General features: G+C 39.7%; 1 protein-coding gene across 5 annotated transcripts in view; it reads left to right on the forward strand.

The window, feature by feature from the left end:
- Nucleotides 1-7,575: 7,575 nt before the first annotated feature.
- CFAP54 (cilia and flagella associated 54) overlaps nucleotides 7,576-17,378 on the forward strand; it is a 308,337-nt gene continuing 298,534 nt past the window's right edge. For all 5 annotated transcript variants that reach the window (XM_010836300.1, XM_010836298.1, XM_010836299.1 and 2 more), the window contains exon 1: nucleotides 7,576-7,922. In XM_010836300.1, coding sequence (XP_010834602.1) covers nucleotides 7,603-7,922 — 320 coding nt within the window. In that variant the 5' untranslated portion in view covers nucleotides 7,576-7,602. The remainder of the gene's footprint in view (nucleotides 7,923-17,378) is intronic.

The raw sequence follows: 17,378 nt of genomic DNA on the forward strand, positions 1-17,378 counted from the left end.
GGTTGTGTGGTCTTGTGTTCAAGTGGTTTCCTTTGTGTGAGTTCTCACTATTTGATACTCCCTAGGGTTAGTTCTCTGGTCATCTCGGGTCTTGGAGTCAGTGCTCCCATTCCAAAGTCTCAAGGCTTGATCTCTTCTTCGGCCACATTCCAACAATGTTTCTTCTGTTTCAATTAAACTGGAGGGTCAGGCTTAACAGGAGGTCTTCTGGAAACTGAGTCTGAGCTGCATGAGCTTTCTGCTGAGTTCGTTTTTGCTGTTCCAGTTTCCAGCATGCTGGGCTTCTTGTCACTTCCCCTGCGCTGTGTTTTCTTCATCTTCAGCTTCTACTGTGGGAGCTTTCACTGAGTTGGGCTTCTGCTGTGCTTGGCTTCCGCCTCAGGGAGAGGAGGGGGAGGGGGCCAAGCCGAGGTTGTTTCAGCCAGGTTAAATCCGAGAATCAACACCACATATGTCAGGAGAGTGTGTAATTTCCTTGGTTCCATCTCACTGCAGCAAACATTTGAAGTGACGGACAGAGCAGTGTTACAGCTCTGTGTTACATCTCAGTTTTATTTAGAAAGCAAAGGAAAATACATCCTTGAGGTGTGAGGGTGGGTCGACCCAAAAGACATGAAGAGAAGAGAAGCCCTATCTAGTCTTTCTATTAGTCTTCTCCTGATATTTATCAAAACAATATTCACACAGTATGTTATGCATTAAAAATATCTTTTCCCAATATATGCTTTGTTGTTCTACTTCTGTGGTGGTATCTTTCTTCCTTCCAAAAGTTTGCCTTTTAATGTATTCAAATTGATCTGTATTTTCCTTTTTGTCTTTCAGTTTTGTAGCTTTTAGGGAAGACTTTACTGTAAGATTATAAATACATTCTGTTAGAATTTCTTCTATTTTGCAACAACAACAGATGTTTATATATATATAATGAAATATAAAACAAAATATATATTACATTTAATATAATTGTTATATAAATTATGTATTACTCCATGACTCTCATTTTACTTAATTGATCAGAATTTGGTTCCCTACTGATTCCAGCTCTGTTTATATCTGTGGTTTTAGTTTGACTGATTCTGTCTCGTTGTTGACTGTGTATAATGGTTATCATGATCTGTGGGGCTTAGATCAGATGTAACCTTCTTCGTGCAAATCTTTCGTTATACCATAATAGTGGTCTTTCTAAAATACATAAAATATACTCTTTTCTGCTTAAGGATGTTCGATGGTTCCCAACTGAATAATTATATTAACAAACATTTATACAGCACTTGGGGCTTCCCTGGTGGCTCAGCAGCAAGGAATCCACCTGTCAATGCTGGAGGTGCAGGTTCAGTTCCTGGTTCAGGAGGAGCCCTGGAGAAGGCAATGGCAACCCACTCCAGTATTCTTGCCTGGAGAAACTCATGGACAGAGGAGCCTTGCAGGCTACATTCCTTGGAGTTGCAAAGGATTGGACATGACTTAGTGACTAAACAACAACAATATAGCATTCACTATGTGCCAGGCACTGTTTTAAGGGTTTTACATATATTAACTTATTTAATTCCAAACAAAACAAAACTATGAGGTAGGTAGTATTATTATTTCATTCCCTTTTTACAGATAAAGAAATCAAGGCACACTGAGCTTAAGTAACTTGGAAGAACTGGGTATTTAACCATGATTTCTGGCCTGATATTAGTTTGGAATTGGATTTTTAACCTCTACATGACATTGTTTTTCTAACTGAGGTTCCTCACTGAATACAGAACTAAGTCAAAATTTCTAGCATATTTTCTAACTATTTGATTTGATCATGCTTCTCTTCCCACCTCATCTTCTGCTGTCTATGACTCACCACACTAGGCAAATTTTCTTATTTAACTTGCTGTGTGTGCTTATGACTTTGTTCCTGACTCAGTCTTTTCTCTCAGTCAGGAATATCCGAAATGTTCTTCATCTTGCTTTTTTTCTTTTCATTCACTCATTTATATGGGGACTTCCCTGGTTAAAGAATCTGCCTGCAATGACTGAGACCATCTGCAATGCAGCAGATGCAGGTTTGATCTCTGGGTTGGGAAGATATCCTGGAGAAGGAAATGGCAACCCACTCCAGTATTCTTGCCTGGGAAATTCCATGGACAGAGAAGTCAGGTGGGCTATACAGTTCATGGGGTCACTAGAGTCAGACACGACTTAGTGACTAAACCATCACCACTCGTTTATATACTCTGCCAGCGGCCAGTCTTCAGTGCTAGGTTATGACATGTGTGTTCAGTCACTCACTTGTGTCTGACTCTTTGTTACCCTATGGATTGTAGCCCACAAGGCTCCTCTGTCCATGGAATTTTCCAGGCAAGAATACTGGAGTGAGTTGCCATTTCTTCCTCCAGGGGATCCTCCTGACCCAGGGATTGAACCTGCATCTCCTCCATTGAGGGTGGATTCTTTACTGCTGAGCCATCAGTGCTTCCCAGTAATTAGGCAAAAGCCTATTGCAAAGACCTTTCTATTAATGAAGAGTGGTTATGGTTCAAGGTCAAGACATCACTTCCTCTAGAATCCTTTATTCTCTCTCTAGTCCCAAACTTCATTTTGGGGTTCCTATAGCATTTGACAGTCTTTATTACAGCATGTTTCATAGTATGCCTTCTTCAGGGTTAGTTGTGTATGTGTCATCTGCTTCTTGCAGGGAATATGTGGTTCATTTATGCATTTATGACATATTAAAAAAATGGCAAAATGCAAAAGTAGGAAGTCAAGAGATACCTGGAGCAACAGGCAAATTTGGCCTTGGAGTACAAAATGAAGCAGGGCAAAGACTAACAGAGTTTTGCCAAGAGAATGCTCTGGTCATAGCAAACACCCTCTTCCAAAAACGCAAGAGAAGACTACACATGGACATCACCAGATGGTCAATACTATAATTAGATTGATTATATTCTTTTCAGCCAAAGATGGAGAAGTTCTATACACTCAGCAAATATAAGACTGGGATCTGAACTTTAAGGAGTTCAGATTATGAACTCCTTATTGCCAAATTCAGACTTAAATTGAAGAAATCAGGGAAAACCACTAGACTATTCAGGTATGACCTGAATCAAATCCCTTACAATTATACAGTGGAAGTGACAAATAGATTCAAGGGATTAGATCTGATAGATCTAACCAGGCACTTCAGTTCTAGAGTGCCTGAAGAACTGTGGACAGAGGTTTGTGACATTGTATAGGAGGCAGCAATTAAAACCATCCCCAAGAAAAAGAAATGTAAAAAGGCAAAATGGTTGTCTGAGGAGGCTTTACAAATAGCTGAGAAAAGAAGAGAATTGAAAGGCAAAGGAGACAAGGAAAGATATACCCGCTTGAATGCAGATTTCCAGAGAATAGCAAGGAGAGATAAGAAAGCTTTCCTCAGTGATCAATGCAAAGAAATAGAGGAAAACAATAGAATGGGAAAGACTAGAGATCTCTTCAAGAAAATTAGAGATACCAAGGGAACATTTCACGCAAAGATGGGCTTGATAAAGGACAGAAATGGTATGGACCTAACAGAAGCAGAAGATATTAAGAAGAGGTGGCATGAATATACAGAATAACTATATAAAAAAGATCTTCATGACCCAGATAACCATGATAGTGTGATCACTTACCTAGAGCCAGGCATTCTGGAATGTGAAGTCAAGCAGGCCTTAGGAAGCATCACTACGATCAAAGTTAGTGGAGGTGATGCGATTCCAGTTGAGCTATTTCAAATCCTAAAAGATGATGTTGTGAAAGTGCTGCACTCAATATGCCAGCAAATCTGGAAAACTCAGCAGTGGCCACAGGACTGGAAAAGGTCAGTTTTCATTTCAATCCCAAAGAAGGGCAATGTCAAAGAATGTTCAATGTACCACACAATTGCACTCATCTCACACACTAGCAAAGTAATGCTCAAAATTCTCCAAGCCAGGTTTCAACACTATATGAACCATGAACTTCCAGATGTTCAAACTGGATTTAGAAAAGGCAGAGGAACCAGAGATCAAATTGCCAACATCTGTTGAATCATAGAAAAAGCGAGAGAATTCCAGAAAAACATCTACTTCTGCTTTATTGATTACACCAAAGTCTTTGACTGTGTAGATCTTGACAAACTGTAGAAAATTCTTAAAGAGATGGGAATACCAGACCACCTGACCTGCCTCCTGAGAAATCTGTATGCAGGCCAAGAAGCAACGGCTAGAACTAGACATGGAACAATGGACTGGTTCCAAATTGGGAAAGGAGTTCATCAAGGCTGTATATTGTCACACTGCTCATTAACTTCTATGTAGAGTACATCATGTGAAATGCCAGGCTGGATGAAGCACAAGCTGGAATCAAGATTACCTGGAGAAATATCAATAACCTGGGATACACAGATGACACCACCCTTAAGGCAAAAAGAGAAGAAGAACTAAAGAGCCTCTTGATGAAAGTGATAGATGAGAGTGAAAAAGCTGGCTTAAAATGCAACATTCAAAGAACTAAAATCATGGAATCTGGTCCCATCACTTACTTCATGGCAAATAGATGGGTAAACAATGGAAATGGTGACAGACTTTATTTTCCTGGGCTCTAAATCACTATAGATAGTGACTGCAGCCATGAAATTAAAAGACACGTGCTCCTTGGAAGAAAAGCTATGACCCACTTAACATATTAAAAAGCAGAGATATTACTTTGCCAACAAAGGTCCATCTAGTCAAAGCTATGATTTTTCCAGTGCTCCTGTATGGATGTGAGATTTGGACTATAAAGAAAACAGTGTCGAAGAATTGATGCTTTTGAACTGTGGTGTTGGAGAAGACTCTTGAGAGTCCCTGGGACTGCAGGGAGATCAAACCAGTCAATCCTGAAGGAAATCAGTCCTGATTATTCATTGGAAGGACTGATACTGAAGTTGATGCTCCACCTGATGCTAAGAGCTGACTCATTAGAAGAGACCCTTATGCTGGATAAGATTGAAGGCAGGAGAAGGGGATGACAGAGGATGAGATGGTTGGATGGCATCACTGACTCGATGAACATGAGTTTGAACAAGCTCTTGGAGTTGGTGATGGACAGGGAGGCCTGGTGTCTCGTCTCCTGGTGTCTGCAGTCCATGGCATCGGAAAGAGTAGGATATGACTGAGCGACTGAACTCAATCGAAAGAAATGGCTGTTATTTCACTGAAGGAAAGCATGAAATTAAGAATGGTCTAAATATTAGATAGGTAGGAAAGGTAGATCTTTGTGCTTTTTTAAAAAAATATCTTACATACTTCAGACAGTCCAAATGATTAACAACCACATTAGGAATATAAAGAATTTTAACTTTATTTATTCTTTCTCTAACAGTAACTTTAAATGATAAAGACTCTTGAACGGACAAAAGGATCCCTGCAGCCTGCAGACACTTAATTTCCTTAATTATAAGGAAACAGCAATTTACATTATTTATAAGGAAGCTATTTACATTATTTAGCTGTCAGACAGTTGCAAAGCTCTATTCTTTCACTACAGTAAAAAGAATAAAGCGAAGTGACAAGGAAATAGAAAAGATATCCTAATAGCTGCTTCTCATTATGAGAAAGATAATATCTCAAAAATATTTAAAAAACATGATTTAAATATAATTTAAACTGAAGAAAATGGAAATATCCACCTTACCACAGTGATGATTCAGAGTATAGCATCCATTTAAATATGCAGATGAGCTTTCAAAAACTACTGAAAGTTATGCATTGTTAGCTTGAGTGTGTGTGCAAGGAGGAAAATGACTAAGATACAATTTTTCATAATTCAAGTATTTGAATTTAATTAGTCACATTTTCTTTTACCAGTGACTGATATGTGTCTGAGCTATGAAAGCTGTTTGAGAGAGCAGTCAGATCAAGGGGGAATAAATCTACTTTATGTGTTTTATTTTTATTTTCTTTCCTCCTCTCTGACCACTTTAATTTACATTTATCCTGCAGCTTCACTTTCATCAATATAAAAGACAGTACTCAGTGGCAAATTATACCAGCTTTTGATCTGAAGTGGACATGTCTGTTATGTAAGAATAAGAGGATGGGAAGAGAAAGAACTTACCAAGCTGACTTTTTAAAAAGGTCTATTAATACTTTCTGTAAATGCCCCAAAGATAAATTATTTCTTTAGGCCTAAATTCTTTAAAATCTTAGCATTTTTACTGCTCACTTAGAGACAAGATAAACATTTTAATCAAAGAATATTTCTACATTCTTATTGGAGAATTGAATTCCTGGTAGTCTGGTGTCAGAGGAGCTTGCTGTTTGCCAGGAAGGTTCTTGGGCCATAATTACCTGCCTTGAAATGCAAAATCATCATCATTTGCCTTCAAAGAATATTAGGGTACAGTACACATGACGTACTAGGCCAACCTTGCAAATTAGCACAGGTCCAGAGAGTCTGCAAGAAATTAGGTCAGCCCTGAAAGAAATCAGTCTGTGGTCCAATAAGCTTCTTAATCTCAGGTGGGAAATTGGGCTCACAGGGTGTAAAGGTTACTCTCTTTACAGGACTAGTAACAGTTTTCAATGTTAAGGACCCCTTTTCCTAAGCCATCAAGTATTTCTGATCCTTCTCTTAGACAATTTTTGGCACTGCATAACATTTAGAAAGAAAGCAAGTTCTGTACTAGTTGGAAACTCATACTTTAAATTTATAAATAAACTTACTATTGCCCATAATTTAGGGAAAGAAAGAACTTCTCTTGCCCCCAGATAGTTCCCTTGAGGCCATCGCTTCCCCATCAGAAGCAAAGTCTCCTAAAATCCCCATTTAAAATGCAAAATTCTTTGAGTTACCACTTCAAGCATTAGTACACATTAATGTCCACAGGTTAAGGCTGAGTTAAATGCTTATGAATTTAAAATATAGTGATAAGGCTGAAATACAAATGAATAAACAGAGTAGTCATAACTACTAGACACCAATATCATTCGCAGTTACAGACCTCAAGGTCCGATAAGAGGGACCAGAGTGGATCAGTTGCATGCAATTGATTCTTAAACTATTTTTAGTTCTTTTGCTAACCTTAGTTTGAGTGCATGGTGGTGGGGAAGGTCATTTTGAGCACAGCCTTTGGAGTCTGAAGGCAGGTCCCTGCCTTCAGAGTAAACCTCCAACGGTTTACTCTGACCTTTGTCAAATGGCTAAACCTCCCTAAACTTTGGTTTCTTAAACTGTGAAATGGAGATACTAGTAATATCCTAAATTGCAAAGTTATAATGATGATTAAATGGAGTAAATGAGATTACTTGTTTCCAATGCTTAGAATAACTCCTGGCATATATTAATGAGCATCATTATTAAGTGGTAGAAATGGAAAAAGTATAGTTTGGATATGTGATCCTAAGTTTCTGGCTCTCCTATTCGCTCTATCTCCAGAATCCTCTCAGTTGTAACATCTAGCGGTGAGCAGGAGAGCAAAAACACCTCAGGAGTAACATTGCTTTCTGGACAAGGTTTTTCTTCTTTTGCCCTCCAGGGGCCACTGTATTTCCCCGAAAGCTCGCGGGATGCCTGGTTACCACGAGACCGTCGCCAGGCAACCGCGTGTACACACACCCCGGGACGGGCCCGGGTCTCGTCAACATGGCGGCGCAAGGCACCTGCTCGGTCTCTTCACCAAACGTGTCTCCCACTTCAGTGTCGCCGCCGACTCCGCCCCCGCCCTCTACTGGGATTTCGAAGTCGACCCTGGTGGACTCGAAGGCGAGCTCTCTGAGCCCACAGTCTCGCTCGGCCGGCCACGAGGACTTGTTGCCCCTCGCAGTATTTTATGGGCCGCTGGACGCAAAAAACCCACTCCTGGCCTCCTGTGAGAAGGAGATTCAGGAGTTGCTAGACTTCATGAAGAGAAAGAAGGCTTTAGCTACAACGGAGGAACAGAAATATGAGTTCCACCGGCTTTGGTAAGCAGAGGCAGGGCCCTGGGGGCGGGTGCTGTCCGGAGAAGACAACTCCCAGGGCCAGAGGAGGAGATGCTCTGAGGAGGCAGGCGGTGGTCCCTGGAGCTGGTCGGTGTTGCGGATGCAGAACCTGGCCAAAGGGCCCGGAGATAAACACAAAGTTTAAGAAGTGAAGACTCGTCGCTATTACAATCCTTATTGCCTGGTAAATGTGTCTTGACTTCCTGCTCGGGTCAGAATAAAAGTCAACAAAGAAATGTTTCATATTTCACAAGTTCACATGATTCAGCATTTGTTCTGACTGTCTTCTAATTGCCAGTGCATGCCAATGAAGTTTTGGCTGACTCACAGGTTTCACAACTTTCCATGTTGTGGGTACAGTTTTGTATATGGAGGGAAAGGAATAACTTTGAGGTCACTTAGGTTCATGAGAAGTTAATTCTTGATGCCATGAAGTATGTCATTCTGTGAACATTTGTACTTTATTCCTTTTTCAACTGCTACTATTAATAGCATCACAGTAACTTGTTCTTGATTTTGTGACTCATTTTGCACGTTTGCCTTTTTTGGATTCCATCACCATGTTATTATCTCAAACTGCAGACTACCTGTTTTTAAGGCTCTTTCCTGTTTGTGTTAACCATCTTTCTTTCCCAGTCAAAACACATTGCAAATGGAACAGTTAGAAATGTAGGCAAGTGGCGAAGAATACTAGAATAGTCAGTAGTTTCATCTTATATTTTTCATCCATGTATTTAATATGAAGAAATAGTTTTAACTTATATTTACTATTCATTCATGGATTTAACTGCATATTTATTGAGCACCTCCTAAATATCAGGTTCCATTCCAGGAACTAGGAAAACATCAAGTTAAAAAAATATACAAATTCATATCCCCATGGAATATGTATTTTTGTGTCTACAAACAGCCAGTAAACAAATATGTAAGGAAATTATTTTACACTGAAGTAAGTGCTAGAAAATTAGAGCAGGGAGGAAGATAATGATATCAGGTGGGTGTTATAATTTAAAATGGGATGGCAGGGAACATGGTCAGGGAAAGTCAGGAAAAGTGACCTTTGATAAAGATGAGAGGGAGGTATGGTAGCAAATGATAAGATTTCTGTACAAAGAGTTGGCCACGCTGGGAGAATGGCAAGTGTGAAGGTCCTGGGGTGCGATTGTGACTGTGGGATGAACATGTTTGGGCAGGAGTAAGGGAGATGAAGAGTTAGTTTTTAGATATATTAAGATTGAGATGTAATTCACCATCCAGGTAGAGTTATTATGTAGGTAGTTGGATATGTGGAGTCTGGGGGTCAGAGGAGAAATACTTTCGGGATTTATCAGCATATGGTTGACATTTAAACTTTGACATTGGATGGAATAGCTAAGGGAGTGAGTATAGATGGAGAAGAAAAGAGTCCAAGGACTGAACTTTGGAACCCTCCAACACTGACAAGTGGGGGAGATGGGAAGAAACTGGTAGAGACTAAGAAGGAGTGGCCAAAGAGGTAGAGGAAATCCAGTGGTGTATTGGAAGCCAAGTAGAGAAAGTGCTTTAAGAAGGAAGGAATGATCAGTCAATTGTGGCAAATCCTGCTGATGGGCCAAGTAAAATGAGAACCAAGAATTGACTAAGGAAAGCACATTACATGGCTAAGCTACATGTGTGCACATGTGTGCTAAGTTGGTTCAGTTGTGTCCTACTTTTTTCGACCCCATGGATTGTAGCTGGCCAGGCTCCTCTGTCCATGCGATTCTTTAGACAAGAATACTGGAGTGGCTTGCCATGCCCTCTTCCAGGGGATCTTCCCCACCCAGGAATGGAACCTGCATCTCTTACATTTCCTGCATTGGCAGGTGGGTTCTTTACCACTAGCGCCACCTGCGAAGCTCAAGCTACATATGTTTATATTTAAAATGTTTGTTTTTGTGCCTTAGATAATAGTTCACCTTTTCATCTCCACTACCAACATTCCAGTTCAAACCATCATCATCTCAAATTTTCTCTGCAGCCGCTTGAGTCTCAAATATATCCTTCACGTAGCAATCAGGGTGACCTTTATAAACAAATCACCCACTCCCTTATCTAAAGACTTCTGTTTCCCATTGCTTTTAAAATAAAATTACGACATTTTCTGGTATCTTTCAGGGTCTGAAGCTCTGGCCTTGCCTGCCTCTTTCATCTTAGCTCATCCCTCACTTCTCTCCCAGGACTTTCCGGGAAAACAGACCTCTGTTTATCATCTCAGGGGCTTTATATTTGCTCCCTCCTTTGTTGGAAATGTTCTTTCCTCAATTTTTCAAGTATCTGGCTCCTTTTCTTCCAGGTCTTAGTTTGGTTGTTACCTCCTTAGGAGGCCTTTCATATCTAACACAGGGTTTACCCATCAATTTATACTTTTATTGAATATTCATTTCTTATGTATTGTCCATCTCTCCCATTAGAATGTAAGCTTCCTGTTGAGTTTAGATGGTGATCCACTTTTTCATTGCTGTATATCTAGCACCTAGCCTGAGGGTTGGGATATTGTGAACATTCAATGAATATTTGGCATTGAAAGAATTTAAGAATTATCCTTTTTGTTCTCAATAATTGTTGATCTGGGTCAGTTGGTAAGTACAGCAGCGGCCCCATCTTTAAACAGAGACTCACAAACATTAAGGATTGACACGGACCTTAGCCTCTAACTTCTCACATGCTTAGGTATTTATTTACAGAGTAATTTTTATTGAGTGCCTACTATATGCCAGGGCCAGCACTGTTGTTGTTGCTGTTTAGTTGCTAAGGCACGTCTGTCTCTTTTGTGACCCTGTAGACTGTAGCCTGCCAGGGTCCTCTGTCCATGGGATTTTTCTAGGCAAGAATACTAGAGTGAGTTGCTATTTCCTTCTCCAGGGGATCTTCCCAACCCAAGGATGGAACCCCCATCTCCTGCTTGGCAGGCGAATTCTTTACCACTGTGCCACCACGGAAGCTCTAGGGCCTGCACCAATTATGAGTTATACAGTGATGAGCAAAATAGATATGGGGATCTGTGCTCGTGGAGAGAGGGAGACAGGCTTTTAATGAGTCACTTTTAATAAGTGAAGGCTTTTAATAAGTCAACACACAAACAACAAGCGCTGTGAAGGAAGAAGCTACTGAGAATTTACATGTGCCATGTATTGCCCTAAGTCCTGGGGATATAGCAATGAACCAGACAAAAACCTCCTGCCCTCTTGGTGCTTATATTCTAGAGGGGGACATAAACGATAAACGTATTAAATAAGTACATTTTGTGGTGTCCTAGAAAGTGATAAATGCTAGGGAGAAAAAGAGAGGAAAAGTTATGGAGTGGGAGACAGGAGGTTGCAATCTTCAACAAGGTGATTAGAGTAGGTAACAATTGAGCATAGGCTTAATGGGAACATAGTGGAGACCTGCCTTCAAATGAATGGTGAGGAAGGTGACATGAAGCTGAGATTAGAAGGCTGCCTGGCAGTCAACCAGCAAGGAAAAAGAGGATAAACAGAAGGAACAATCATGTGGGAGGATCTTGGCAGGAAAGAGGCAGGGCCCTTTGGAGGAGTGGACAGAAGCCTATTTAGCACAGTGTGGAGAGTGTGGGTGCAGTGGTATGAGATGAGATTAGAGGAGTAGATCGGGGTATGCAAGGTTTTAGAGGCCATTTATAGAGTTTACATTTACTCCAAATGCAATGAGAAATCGTTGCTTAGTTTTTGGCAAAGAATTAACCATATGTGATTTAAAAAAAAAAAAATGTTGTTTGACTTAGTACAAATGGAGTAATGATGGCAATGTGGAAACCAGTTAGGAGTACTGGAGGTAGGAGTTGCTTTTATAACATATTTGACAAGATGGTAATTTTTTAAAATAAAAAATTGCTTATTTTTATAACTGTAGAGTCTCATATAAGTATAAAATTTGTAGTACCTAACATACAGATTTTGATCATACCAGCAATGTCCTTAAATTTAGAGTGCAATGTATTTTAAAGGTATGCTTTTGTTATAAGCACACAAAATTTTTATATTCTTTTTATATAGTTATATTTTTCTGCTTTGCTGCTGCTGCTGCTGCTGAGTCACTTCAGTCATGTCTGACTCTGTGCCCCATAGATGGCAGCCCACCAGGCTCCCCCGTCTCTGGGATTCTCCAGGCAAGAACACCGGAGTGGGTTGCCATTTCCTTCTCCAATGCATGGAAGTGAAAAGTGAAAGTGAAGTCGCTCAGTCGTGTCCGACTCTTAGTGACCCCATAGACTGCAGCCTACCAGGCTCCTCCGTCCATGGGATTTTACAGGCAAGAGTACTGGAGTGGGGTGCCATTGCCTTCTCTGCAATATTTATAATCAAATAGCAATCAAAAGTGTATTAACAAACTTTCTTAAATGATGTGTGTTACATATTATATGTTATATTTTCCCTATTTAATCATTATGTAAGCCATTTCCCAATAAGCAATTTTAACTTGAACTTATGGCTCACTTTAAAAAAAAAAGGAAATTCTGTTATGTAACCTTGAGTGATTTATGAAGTTGGTATTTTTCTTTTATGAGTAACAGACCTACTCATCATTATCTCATCTGTAAGGTTTGGGAAGAAAGAACTCTTTCAACTATGTAATTTAAGAATTCTATCTTAAATTTCTTGGATTTACTATATTTATTATAATGCATTTCATGAAGCAGAAATCAAAGGGAAAAAGGCAAAACAAACCCAAACACATTTACCTTTTTAAACTTCTCTGGGCTGTGTTTTCTATACTCTTTATTTGGCATGATTACATGTATATATTTTACTACCCTTAAATATTATTAATCTGTCCATGAAGGCAGGAATACCCTGTATCCGCCTCCTCTCTTGTCACTGAGCTATTATCATTTAATTTTTTTTTTGAAAGTTGCTCAGTCGTGTCCAACTCTTTGAGACCCCCATGGACTGTAGTCCTTGGAATTCTCCAGGTCAGAATACTGGAGTGGGTAGCCTTTCCTTCTCCAGGGGATCTTCCTGACCCAGGAATTGACCCAGGATCTCCTGCATTGCAGGCAGATTCTTTACCAACTGAGCTATCAGGGAAGCCCCATCATTTAGGTAATTAATTGACTTTTTTTTTTTTTTACATGTTTTTATTGAGGTTGTTCCGTTAATACCCAGATGTGTACCTGATAAGTACTTGAGCCATCTTCAGTCCTTAAGTTCTTCTTTCCTATTAGTCAGCTTGAGCTACTAAGAATGCTGGAGAGGGTTGCCATGCCCTCCTCCAGGGGATCTTCCTGACCCAGGGATCAAACCCACATCTCCTGCATCTCCTGCATTGTAGGCAGATTCTTTACCAAATGGGAAGCCCAATTACTAACTTCAGTTCAGTTCAGTTGCTCAGTTGTGTCCGATTTTTTGCAATCCATGAACTGCAGCACCCCAGGCCTCCCTGTCCATTACCAACTCCCGGAACTTACTCAGACTTATGTCCATCGAGTCAGTAATGCCATCCAACCATCTCATCCTCTGTCATCCCCTTCTCCTCCTGCCTTCAATCTTTCCCAGCATCAGGGTCTTTTCAAATGAGTCAGATCTTTGCATCAGGTGGCCAAAGTATTGGAGTTTCAGCTTCAACATCAGTCCTTCCAATGAATATTCAGGAAAGATTTCCTTTAGGATGGACTGGCTGGATCTCCTTTCAGTTCAAGGGACTCTCAGGAGTCTTCTCCAACACCACAGTTTAAAAGCATCAATTCTTCAGTGCTCAGCTTTCTTTATAGTCCAACTTTCACATCCATACATGACTACTGGAAAAACCATAGCTTTGACTAGATGGATCTTTATTGACAAAATAATGTCTCTGCTTTTTAATATGCTGTCTAGGTTGGTCATAACCTTTCTTCCAAGGAGTAAGCATCATTTAATTTCATGGCTGCAGTCACCATCTGCAGTGATTTTGGAGCCCCCCAAAATAAAGTCAGCCACTGTTTCCATTGTTTCCCCATCTATCTGCCATGAAATGATGGGGCCAGATGCCATGATCTAGTTTCTGAATGTTGAGTTTTAAGCTAGCTTTTTCACTCTCCCTTTCACTTTCATCAAGAGGCTCTTTAGTTCTTCTTTGCTTTCTGCCATAAGGGTGGTGTCATCTGCATATCTGAGGTTATTGAGATTTCTCCTGGAAATCTTGATTCCAGACTGTGCTTCATCCAGTCCAGCGTTTCTCATGATGTACTCTGCATATAAGTTAAATAAGCAGTGTGACAATATATAGCCTTGACTGTACTCCTTTCCCGATTTGGAACCAGTCTGTTGTTCCATGTCCAGTTCTAACTGTTGCTTCCTGACCTGCATACAGATTTCTCAGGAGGCAGGTCAGGCGGTCTGGTATTCCCATCTCTTGAAGAATTTTCTACAGTATGTTGTGATCCACACAGTCAAAGGCTTTGGCATAGTCAATTATTAACTTAGTCAGTTTGGGCTTCGATAGCAAAATCCCATAGACTGGGTGACTTAAACAACAGAAATTTGTTTTCTTATTTTTCTGGAGGCTAGAAGTCTCAGATGAGGGTCTGGCAGTGTCAGTTTCTGGTGAGAGCTCTTTTCCTGGCTTAAAAGATGTCCACTTTGTTCTCATATAGTCTTTCCTCTGTGAAGCACACACAGAGAACTTGTTCATGTCTCTTCTTAGATGGATTAATCCCAGTGGACCAGGGCCCCACCCTTATGACCTAATTTAGCCTTAATTACTTCCTCAGAGCCTCTTCCAAATGCAGCCACACAAGGGATTAGGGCTTCAACATGTGAATTTTGAGGAGGCACTCACATTCAGTGTATAATACCTTTCTTACCAAAAATTTATGAGATGGGATTGGACAACTATTAAGAGAAGTTTAGATTTTTCCTAGAGGCATTTATAATTTCCAAGAGAGAGGGAAGGAGTAAATATTAACTAAATGGGTGAACAAAATAAGCAATGATCTGCTTCCCTTTGAACTCTGGTTAGAAACCACATAGGAAACATAACCCTAAATGGACTGACTGGGCAGTTGGACCTTTGAACTCTTTATAGAAAAGCATAAAATAAAAACAAAGAATTCTTTTCCCTAGTCCTTCATCCATTCATTCTTTCTGTCAAAAAGTGTTTATTGAGTGGTGACATATACTAGATATTCACTACTCTTGGGGCTGGGCAATGACTAAACAGATGAAGTCCTTGTTCTCAGGGAGTTTAGATTCCAGAGGACTGGAAGGCACAGTTATATGCTGGCTAAGAGTATAGATGTACCCTGCCTCAGTTTGATCAGCTGTATATTTGGGATATTGATATTACCCATCTCAGTTGTGAAAATGGAATGAAAAATACTCATGTTGGTAAAAGACCCAGATTAGGCAACACAATACTGAAGGAGAAGAAATTTGGAGGACTGACACTACCTGACTTCAAGACTTGGTACATTAACTAAGACAGCATGGTATGGGGAAAGAATGGACAAACAGATCAAAGGAGCAGAATTAAGAGCCCAGATAGTCAACTGGTCTTTCACAAAGGAGTGATGGCAATACAATGAAGCAAAGTCTTTTTAACAAACGGTGCTGCAATTGCACATCCACATGTGAAAACCATATCTAGCTAGAGACCTTACACCCTTCCCCAAAATACTCAAAATGGATCACAAACATATTGTAAATTATATGCTATAAAACTCCTAGAAGATAATATAGGAGAAATCTAGATGACTTTTGATATGGCAGTGGTTTTTGAGGTACAACACTGAAGACATGATCCATGAAAGAAAGAGTTGATAAACTGGACTTCATGAAAATTAAAATTTTCTGCCCTGTGAAAGACACTGTCGATAGAATGAAAGCCAAGCCACAGACTGGGAGAAGAAACTTGCAAAAGACATATTTGATAAAGGACTACTATCTAAAATATACATAGAACTCTTAAAAACTCAGCAATAGGAAAACGAACAACCTGATTTTAAAAATGAGCCAAAAATCTTAGCAGACGTCTACCCAAGGAAGATAAATAAATGACAAAATAAATATATGAAAAGATGCTCCAAATCATATGTTATCAGGAATATGTAAGTTAAAACAACAGTGAGATACCACTACACACCTATTAGCATGGCCAGAATCCAGAACACTGACCATACCAAATGCTGACAAGGATATGGATCAATGGGAAAATTTTCATTCATTGCTGGTGGGAATGCAAATTGGTAAAGCCACTTTAGAAGACAGTTTGATGTTTTCTTATAAAACTAAACATATTCTTACCATATAATCCAGCAGTCGTGCTCCTTAGTATTTATCCAAAGGAGCTGAAAACTTATTCCATACAAAAATCTGCACATGGATGTTTACAACAGTTTTATACAAATTGCTAAAACTTGGACACAAACAAGATGTCTCTCAGTAAGTAAGCTGATAAACTGTGGCATATATAGACAATGGAATATTATTCAGTGCTAAAAAGAAATGAGCTATTAAGCCTCGGGAAAACATGGGTGATTCGTAAATCCTTATAACTAAGTGAAAGAAGCCAATTTGAAAGTGCTACATATTGGTACTGTATGATTCCAACTATATGGCATCTTGAAAAAGGCAAAACTGTAGAGAGAGTAGAAAGTTCAGTGGTTGTCTGCGGTTAGTGGGGAGCGACTGATGAATGGGCAGAGCACAGAAGACTTTTAGGGCGGCAAAACTACTCTCTATGATTCAATGGTGGATACATGGCGCTATACATTTGTCCAAAGCCATATAATGGACGGCACCAAGAATAAACCCTAATGTAAACTAGGGACACTGGGTGATAATGATGTGTCAATGTGTTAATTGTAACACATGTACCACTTTGGTGAGTGATGTTAATAATGGAGAAGGCTGTGCATGTGCCAGAGATAGGGGTATATGGGGGAATCTCTATATATTCTGCTCAGTTTTTCTGTGAATCTAGAACTACTTTAAAAAATAAAGTTGATTTTTAAAAATGCATACAAAGAGTCAGTCCCAGTGTTCATAGCAGCAATATTTATAATAACTAAGATATGGAAGCAACCTAAGTGTCCTTCAAGAGATGAATGGATAAAGAAGATGTGATACACACATGAACACACACACACACACACACACACACACACATACACACACAGGAATATTACTCAGCCATAAAAAAGAATGAAATCTTGCCATTTGCAACAACATGGATAGACTTGGAGGGCATCATTTTGCCAGGTGAAAGAAGTCAGCCAGAGAAAGACAAAGACTTTATGATATCACTTATATGTGGAATCTAAAAAATACAACAAACTAGTAACTATAATAACAAAGAAACAGACTCACAGACATAGAGAACAAACTAGTGGTTACCAGTGGGGAGAGGGAAGGTGTGAGGGGCAAGATAGAGGTAGGGGATTAAGAGGTACAAACTACTAAATCACGATGTAGTACATCTGAA

This window comes from Bison bison, unplaced genomic scaffold (assembly GCF_000754665.1).
Source record: "Bison bison bison isolate TAMUID 2011002044 unplaced genomic scaffold, Bison_UMD1.0 scf7180017864062, whole genome shotgun sequence".
In the NCBI taxonomy this organism is placed as follows: Eukaryota; Metazoa; Chordata; class Mammalia; order Artiodactyla; family Bovidae; genus Bison; species Bison bison.